Source organism: Leguminivora glycinivorella, chromosome 6 (assembly GCF_023078275.1).
Source record: "Leguminivora glycinivorella isolate SPB_JAAS2020 chromosome 6, LegGlyc_1.1, whole genome shotgun sequence".
Taxonomy (NCBI): Eukaryota; Metazoa; Arthropoda; class Insecta; order Lepidoptera; family Tortricidae; genus Leguminivora; species Leguminivora glycinivorella.
Window position 1 is genome coordinate 14,884,660 of NC_062976.1, and position 10,070 is coordinate 14,894,729.

The 10,070-nt window shown below is 37.9% G+C and overlaps 1 protein-coding gene across 1 annotated transcript; it reads left to right on the forward strand.

The window, feature by feature from the left end:
• Positions 1 to 1,675: 1,675 nt before the first annotated feature.
• LOC125227605 (dynein axonemal assembly factor 6) lies at positions 1,676 to 5,771 on the forward strand. The gene is made up of 3 exons (XM_048131949.1): positions 1,676 to 1,868; positions 3,747 to 3,952; positions 5,486 to 5,771. The coding sequence occupies exons 1-3, from the start codon at positions 1,694 to 1,696 to the stop codon at positions 5,741 to 5,743; spliced, it is 639 nt and encodes a 212-aa protein (XP_047987906.1). The 5' UTR covers positions 1,676 to 1,693; the 3' UTR covers positions 5,744 to 5,771.
• The last annotated feature ends 4,299 nt before the right edge of the window (positions 5,772 to 10,070 follow it).

Consider the following 10,070-nt stretch of genomic DNA (forward strand, 5'->3'; position numbering starts at 1 on the left):
CGACTAGTCGGCTAGTCGGCCAAAACTTAATTTTCGACTAAATTCACATTTTGAATGTCATTTTTGGTCCTTCGAATGCGCTTTTCATGATTTTTTGCAAGTTCAAAGGTTCATGACAATGTTTATATACATTTTCCACTTTTGACAACCGGCTTGGCTTAGTATCCGGTAGTGATCCTGCCTATGAAGTCGATAATCCTAGGTGGGATATTTATTTCTGTGATAAATACAGATATTTGTTATTTAGACAAAAAAAATGGGAATTACGAATAGTTACATAATACAACCATAATTTTCAGATGGTAATTTAATTTTGTACTGTTATTCTATCACTAATGAGGTGCCGACTAATCGGCCCTTTTTGCCGACTAGTCGCCGACTAATCGCCGACTAGAAATGTGACCGGATAGTCGGCTTTCCCGACTAGTCGGTACATCCTTAATAATAACTATTTATATACCAAGGATGATTTATATAGGATTGACATTCTTCATACTAAGAATCGTACCTCAATTTTTTTGCGCCACGTATTAAATACTATCATAACTACATTGATAATGCCTGCAAATTTCTTTTTTTTTTTAATGTGTATTGACGTGAAAATCATGATTTTAAAATAAAGAAATATGTCATTTATTTTGTTCTTATAAAAAATTAAATTACGCAAAAATATTTGGGGAAAATATGATTTTTGTGCCACTTCTATCTAGTTTTATCCCTAAAAGGCCCATGCATTTCAGGGGTACATTTTTTGTATGGGCTTTGTCAGTAGGTACTAGGGATGTTACGAATATTTGCATTTTGCATTCGCATTCGCATATGCGAATGATTCGCATTCTTTGAAACATTTGCATTGACATTCGCTTCAAACGATGCGAATGTTTTGCGAATGCGAATGTGTGCAAGTCGCAGCTTGTTCCTCGCCCGCGCCGGCCGCTCTAATTGCTACTTGTCGACTGTCGACTCGCGCATGCGCAGATAGGTCAAATTCGTACGGCGTGAAGTTCGTACTCGGCATTTTGACCAATAGTAAGCATTTTTACCTAGCGGGTTGTTGGTGATTGCTTGGTTTTTTATGAAATTCAGCGATATTCGCATTCGCACATTCGCATTCGCATTCTGAATATTCGCATTCGCGAATGTGACACATGCGACATTCGTGACATCCCTAGTAGGTACGCATATAATATATCGTTCTTGGTACTTACATACTAATATTTGCTCCAAGCATAATGCAATGTTTCGGGCAAAGAGCATTGAATCCACATTGAATCACTACCACACCTCGGACACTGGCGATCAAATATATGAAAGAGGCGCGTTCCTAGCACACATTCTAAGCTCGTGTAGGTGAACGCGTCCCATGCTTGTATGAGTGAGATATGACAGGTCGACTGTTCGCGTTTTTGACAGGCGGTAACTGTGAGGTAACCGAGAGGGGGTGGGCGGCACTTTCAGCGGGGAGCGGGAGTGGCCATACTGTACGACAGTACTCTTTATTATACCTACTGTGTCACTACGTTAGGCCAAGTTAGGCGGCATAAACTTTCACTAACATTTGTTTTTAATGGTTGCCCAGGATGTCAGATAGAGCAAGTAGGTCACATGTTAATTTTCTAATATCGCAACTCAAGATGAAATAAAAATCAAAGCGTCTCTTTGGCAACCGTATCCAAGCAACTCAATTTAGTCAATGTTTACAATTTATACTAAAGAAATCGGTGCTACACGGGTCGCGATTCTTTTAACGGTAAAATACACGAGAAGTGCAAAAATGGAGTTGTCACCGGGAAATATGGAGAAGTTAGTGGACCTGCTTAGAGTTCCGGAACCTGACGTAATACAGGGCGAGGACTTGGTTTCTTCTGGTGAGTGACTCTTTGTGACTCTTTGAACATTTGCTTTTTTCCGATGATGTATTGCCAGTTATTACTAAAAAGAAACTACATTCTTCAATCAAATTGACTTAGTTTTCTATTGCAAAAAAACCTGGTATATAAGATTCCTGCTTTGAACATTTGATTTTTTATATAGGTATACCTAGCTACTATTGAAAAAAAAATCAAATAGGTAAAACTACCCAAGACTGTCGAAAGTGAGCTTGTTTTCGGCCGTTAATTATTGGTTTTAGTTTTATGTAAGCTTACTCTTTATTACTATTTTTAACCCCCGACGCAAAAACGACGGGGTGATATAAGTTTGACTTGTCTGTCTGTCTGTCTGTGTGTGTGTCTGTCTGTGGCATCGTTGGTCCCGCCGAACGGATTTAGATTTAGTTTTTTTTGTCTGAAAGCTGAGTTAGTCGGGAGTGTTATTCTTAGCCATTTTTCATGAAAATCGGTGTAAGTACTATGTCGCGGCCGGGGATTTTTTCAAGTTTAATTTTGTGGTTAGGTTAGTTTTTAGGGTTCCGTAGTCAACTAGGAACCCTTATAGTTTCGCCATGTCTGTCTGTCCGTCCGTCCGTCCGTCCGTCCGCGGATAATCTCAGTGACCGTTAGCACAAGAAAGCTGAAATTTGGTACCAATATGTATATTAATCACGCCGACAAAGTGCAAAAATAAAAAATGGAAAAAAATGTTTTATTAGGGTACCCCCCCTACATGTAAAGTGGGGGCTGATATTTTTTTTCATTCTAACCCCAACGTGTGATATATTGTTGGATAGGTATTAAAAAATGAATAAGGGTTTACTAAGATCGTTTTTTGATAATATTAATATTTTCGGAAATAATCGCTCCTAAAGGAAAAAAAAGTGCGTCCCCCCCCTCTAACTTTTGAACCATATGTTTAAAAAATATGAAAAAATTCACAAAAGTAGAAATTTATAAATACTTTCTAGGAAAACAGTTTTGAACTTGATAGGTTCAGTAGTTTTTGAGAAAAATACGGAAAACTACGGAACCCTACACTGAGCGTGGCCCGACACGCTCTTGGCCGGTTTTTTATTACCTGTCATCTCATCATCATAATATTATCCTCCTTGCGTTATCCCGGAATTTGCCACAGCTCATGGGAGCATGGGGTCCGCTTTGACAACTAATTCCAAGATTTGGCGTAGGTACTAGTTTTACGAAAGCAATTGCCATCTGACCTTCCAACCCGAAGAGTAACTAACCCTTATTGGAATTAGTCCGGTTCCCTCACGATGTTGTACTTCACCGAAAAACGACTGGAAAATATTAAATGACATTTCGCACACTTACGTAGGTCCTACTTAAGTTCCGAAAAACTCATTGGTACCCTACAAGCAGGGCCCAGGAGTTCGAACCCGCGGGTTCGGACAGAAAGTGGTAAGTCGTATCTGGGGGCACGGCAGTGCCCCCACCAATTAATTAAAAATATATTAGGTACCTACCTATACTAATGCGTGTTAGACAGGTACTTAAGAAGTCAAGGTTCTAAAAAACTGACCCGACTAGGACTACTTTTAGGCATAGTTTAAGTTTGTACCTACAGTGGAGTTCATAAATGTATTAAGTTGAAGAAACGTAGGTACACATATTTATGAACTCGACTGTACGTAATCACTTGTTCTTAGCTAAACACAGGTAGGAAGTTATGTACCTATGTATAGTCAACCAATTGGAACCCTAGGCCACTGTAGAACTATATCACAGTGACGTTATAAATCAGATTGTAAGAAATCTCTTACTGCTTGTCATTTTGACATGGTATGTAGAGTGGCCTAGGGTTCCAATTGGTTGACTGTAACCTACATTTGAAATGTTTTTATTTCTAATTAGGTTGTGAAATTACTTCAACAAGAGGACAACTGCCCAATAACGAAAATGTAAAACGCACACCAAAGACAATAGAGGAATTTGAGGAGCAAGAAGCCAAGGAGACCGAAGAGCTGAGTCACGTAGGTGGAGGCCTCGACGGCCGGAAAGCACCGGAGTACACCATGAACTATAGACAAGCTGTCAGCGCAGAGGATGTGTTCCTTCAGGTAAATACTTTTGAGGAACAAGAAGCTAAGCGGCAACCCACACTCAGGCGACGCACGTCGTAAGACGCGGAACGGACGCTAGCGCCGCGCTGCCCTTAGTACCGCGTCTTAGGACGTGCGTCGCCTGTGTGTAGATAGTCCCAAAGGAGTCGAGTCACGTAGGCAGAGGCCTAAACGACAGTAAGGCGCCGACTGTGAGTGTAAAAAGCAGTCAGTGCAGAGGTGTTCCTTCAGGTAAATATTTCAGAGAAACAATAAGGAGGCCGAAGAGCTGAACCCCACTAACCTGGTAAACAAGTATTTTGAGGAACAACACCAGTTCCTTAAGATATCAACCTCTCAGCGGTATTTTAAAACTAGGGATAGTTTTTACCACATCATACATATTAGCTACCGGCTGCAAGGCAGTGGGCGACCAGGCTACTTGCAGAAATTGGGTTACTGCTGACAAAAAGATAAACACCAAGCACCAAGCGCTAGTGATAATAGGCACGTGGAACGTACGCAGTCTGAAAAAACCTGGAAAACTAGAGGTTGTAGAGGCCGAAATGTTACGATACAAACACAGGCGCATTATTAGGACTGCTGAAGACCGTGCGGAGTGGAGAGCTTTGGTGCGAAAAATAACGACCTCATGTGGTCGCGACCCTCAGCCGACATAATTAGCATTATTAGCCTGTCAGCGGGACATTAAAACCAGTCTTAGGGCACCATAGGGTTAAGCGTAGGTTGTAGTGGCAGTTCATGCTATTATCCATCCTTTTGTTCTCGATATACGTGCTTACTTATTAATGCCTACAATCTCATTACTCATTAGGCCTCGTCTTTACGTACAACCCCTTTACGTACCCTGTCTGCATATCTTATGTCATTCTTAATGAAATTCGTTAGCAATAAGTCATCGTACGAAGTATTGCCCAGAGATGCCCCTGCGGCGCTACTATGATACAATAATCCTCTTCAATGAAGGTACCTCCAATAAAAGTGATGATGACTGACAGCAATCATTACACTGAATTCATTATACAAGTGTCAAAGTTCGTTTCCTAGTGTTGACGAGACATGTTACTTTAGACAGATACAAATTAATGTCATGTGATAAAAATATGGGGGCAATAAACTTTCTTGAACCACTTGTTGAACTTTAGGAAAAGCTTGGTTGATTACACAGGTAAATAAATTCGTCCTATATTTATTTCAATTTGCCCCGAAATAACAACACATTATTAGGTAGTGTGTTAAGTATTTCTGAAAATGAACATTATAGTCCGTTGAATCGTTAGGGTTGTAACAGAGTGAGCCAAAATTGGTCTAATTAAACTCGCAAAAAAAAACACAGACACTGTTGTCATAGTATCCAGTATCCAGAAGAATATAGGAACCTTGCCTGCCACGTAGACTAACGAAATATTTTGTTTAATTAAAGATTCCATATTTACTTCATTTGTGGCTTGTATTCCAGAACACAATTATAATAAGATTAATAAGCTGTAATAATTTAAGAAACCGTCTTACCCCCGCGCTTTCTTCTAGATCGGCCCAAAAACGCCAGGCTCGGCCAGTTGCGAGAACCTAATAGTCCGCATCAAAATGCCCGGGGACAAAATGGAGAACATAGATTTAGCGGTAGACACCAGCAGCGTGACTGTCAACTCTTCGCAGTACTGCCTCAAGCTGCCGCTGCCGCACGACATCGACCCAGACCGGTCCAAAGCCTCCTGGGATGCTACGGAGCAAACCTTGGTGTTGACGCTGATGTTGCAAAGGGAGTTCGATTTTGTTAATTTTTAAGTTATTTTAATTACATTAAATCTACACTACGATAGTTGTTTGTTTCGAAAAACTAATCTGAAGATTCAGCGTCCCAGAACCTTGCGAAAGTTTCAGAATAAAACACTGAGTCTTTGATAAAATAATTCCCGCCACACAAATGTATTTTTTATAATTACCTAGTCTCTTCATCTCTGAAAATGTCGTTAACAGTTTTCTCCCCATTTTTAGGGTTCCGTACCTCAAAAAGGAAAAACGGAACCCTTATATCAGTCTGTCTGTCCGTCTGTTACAGCCCTCCAAAACTACTGAACTTCAATTTTTTGTATTGTGGAGCCGGACTATTTCTAAGTTTTCGTGCCACTTACGCACACCACGATAGTGTGACATGTGATAAACGAATTATCGGTATTGAAATGAAATTCAGAAATACTTACGCTTATTAAATTAAGTTTATTATAAGTTTTTATGTTTGCTGAAATTCCTGGGCGCTAACTCGGTACAACAAAAATAATTGCGTTTTGGCCTATAATAATACCTATATGCACTCAAAGATCTCAAAAGCAAGGATAAGTCAATTCATATAATTTCGACTGAATATTTTCATTTGATTCGCCTTGGTCGAACGATAGAACGCGATTGGTTGATAAGTTCGCATCACGCTTTAGACTGCTTGTCCCGCATTGCACAACTTGCAACTGTGTTACTACCACAGTACTGGCGTTGGCATTATTGGGTTTAGTTCTATGCCAGGTCCTTACGAAATAATACATAACACAATGTATGTACCTACCTATTCAATTCGTCCTTACACACAATTAGACTGAGTCGGTTATTGAAAATAATCACTGCTTCGCTAGGTGTCAAGGCGTAAATTTCTTGATGAGGTATGATTAGAATCTAGCGCCGCATTTAATTGAACGAATGGCGTGAGAAAATAATTATTACGTAGAGGTATTTGTTTGATATCGTTAACTTACGTAGGTATCATTTAATGTAATTTGGAGTCGGTTTATTGACATAGTAATTCGTAATTATTGTAATCACCTTCCTTAAGTTCTTAGATTCTTATTTACGTGTAACATTTCAAGATCAATACGTATTTATACGTACCTACCTATTATTTACCATTAAGTAGTTACCTACGTATGAATGTAGATGTTTAAACTACCTATTATTTTAAAACTAAATAAGAGCATTCAATTTAATTCACTATAACAACTACTTAGGTGCTAAACATTAAAAAAAACTATAGTTATCTGATTTCACGGTAGCTACAAATGTTATTTCTTGTTAGATTTCATTTTTATAGCTATATAAAATAAAAGTACATTTATTAGCTGTAGATATTAATTTTTTCGTCTCAGAACCCTACAAAAGGTTTAACTGGGCGAAAACATGGAAGTGGCCTTGTATTGACAGGTGGGTAGCTACAGAACCTATACTCCAATTGCTAATTCGAGTCCAAAAAAACTACGACAGATACGTCAATGTCACAGCTGTCAATGTCACTTATGTCACTGTCAAAATACTTTTCAGGTTTCGCCAACCTTCTACATTCTTTATTTGGCACGTAAGAAATCCAAGAATACTTGATGATAAAATTGTGAAGAAAATTCGTTTTAGTTTTTTTGTTTTAATTCTCATACGTCAAATTAGTTCCACCGGTCGCCACTAATGATAAATGTTGGTAATTCGCATTATATTACGTGTATTTGTGACAATCAACATCACCTTCATTCACGTTGCTAATAATAATAAAACTTAAACCAGACAAATGTATGCACTAAAGATGCCCTGTCTCAGTCAGCTGCAATTTTCGCCAATGTTTATTAAATTAGTCATTAGAGTCTAACAACCCATTACCAATATTAGAATGTTATTGCTGAAGGGTAGCACCTGAACTGGCTCTCAGAATGGCGCGTGGCGAAGTCAGGGGCTCACGAAAGGTATTTCCTTAGCGTATTGAACGAGTGCCCAATGTATCTCTGAGACTCCTCAGGAGATTAGGAACCATAAATTGAAGAACATTACTCAAACTTACTTACATACTTGCAAATACTCTCTTTAAGGTAAAACAATAGATCATTACATGTGCCATTTTTTATCTAAAAGGTTCATAAGTGTCGGTTGTCAATAAAGCGCTACTTGTATATTAACGTCTGTCTATCATATATCAAAGATGTAGTCTGTATATCTGTGTATCATACATAATAATAAATTCAAATATAGTTTGACAGACCATGGTGTCATGGCCGCTTCCAAAACAATGGCGGCCGTGGCAACCATAAAGCCCACTATACACTATTTCGCTGATTACCTAATTGTAAAATATATGTATAAAAACCGGCCAAGAGCGTGTCGGGCCACGCTCAGTGTAGGGTTCCGTAGTTTTCCGTATTTTTCTCAAAAACTACTGAACCTATCAAGTTCAAAACAATTTTCCTAGAAAGTCTTTATAAAGTTCTACTTTTGTGATTTTTTTCATATTTTTTAAACATATGGTTCAAAAGTTAGAGGGGGGAGACGCACTTTTTTCCTTTAGGAGCGATTATTTCCGAAAATATTAATATTATCAAAAAACGATATTAGTAAACCCTTATTCATTTTTAAATACCTATCCAACAATATATCACATGTTGGGGGTGGAATGAAAAAAAATATCAGTCAGGGTACCCTAATAAAACATTTTTTCCATTTTTTATTTTTGCACTTTGTTGGCGTGATTGATATACATATTGGTACCAAATTTCAGCTTTCTAGTGCTAACGGTTACTGAGATTATCCGCGGACGGACGGACGGACGGACGGACGGACAGACAGACATGGCGAAACTATAAGGGTTCCTAGTTGACTACGGAACCCTAAAAATTGGTCACAATATCTATATCATCAATAGTTTGTTCTATACCGCAAAATATAGCACCAAATGTTATTGATACCTGAAGTGATACAAGCGCAATACCAACTTTACAACTAAAAATCACGGAAAAAAAGAAAAAAATCGAGCGTCCTAGTATTTATGTAAATAATAAAAGACTATTAAATATATAAATCAAAGGATTGAAATAAATAATAAATAATTTATTTTGGCGTGTGTTTTTATAAAAAAGGATTATACTATTTTACAAACATTTTATTGCAGTGGCAACATCGTAGTAGTTTTTTTGGACTCGAATTAGCAATTGGAGTATATACACTGTATGGACCGACATGATCTTGGCCGTTTTAATACGAAGTATTATCCGCCTATATATTTTGAAATTGATTAATTAACTATTGTGTTGGGTTGTTCTTGCTTTAATTGCAAGTGCAATTGCACTTAATTAATAGTGTAATTATGTACCTAAAGGATCGTATATGAGTATCATGATTTTTAATTTAGATACAGCCTATTAAGAAAAGCGATTTTAGAATTAAAAATCGTATTCGTATCGTACACCTATTTTAGCTATTTTCACGCCGCCGATCGGCCTAGCCGAAGTGATAATACTAATAATCGTTCCTGCTCCATGGCGAACGAAACGTAACTGTTGGTCCCAGCAAAACGGTCGGAACTAGGGTTGCAAATAAAAAAAAAATGTTTTTTTTTTCAGAATTATGAAAAAAAAACTTGAAAAAAACCAAGCACCATTGGTTTTTTTTTCTAAATATAGTTTTTTTTTCAGATGAACAAATAATTGCGGCTCCCCTGCGGAACCCTTGAGTTGAGTTGCATGAGTTGCGGGCGTCCATAGGTTACGGTGACCGCTTTCCATCAGGCGGGCCGTATACCTGTTTGCCACCGACGTGGTATAAAAAAAATTCGACAATAACAGTTTTTCGTGAGTTGTAACGTGTTTCAATAACAATAACGTACATTTTTATTCGATTAACATTCAGTATACAAACGATTATTGGGGAATCCCCGATGCGGCGTGCAGCGTGGAGAGGCGGTGGTATTGCCAACAGTAAATAGTGATAACTACCAACTACAGATTTCGTAAATGTTACTTTTATAAGACTAGAAATTAAAGTTATTTGATTAAAGTCGTTTAATAGTTAACATTAAGTCTATTAAACCGTACAAAAGAATTAACTGCTTTGCAAATTTTGAGATTCCGTACTTTAGAAAAAAAAACATACCTACTCCAGAAAAAACTGTTTTTTTCACGGTTTATTTTTCTTTTTATTCAAGCCAGAAAAAAAAACGTTTTTTTTGCAACCCTAGTCGAGACATCTGTAGATAGATAACTACGATATTTTTCTGGGTTAAACGATTGTTACGACGGCTATTTAGTTAGAACGTTTGTTTAGATATTTGCAATATTTTACGGGTTAAAAGTAATACGTCAACCCTGAATTCTGG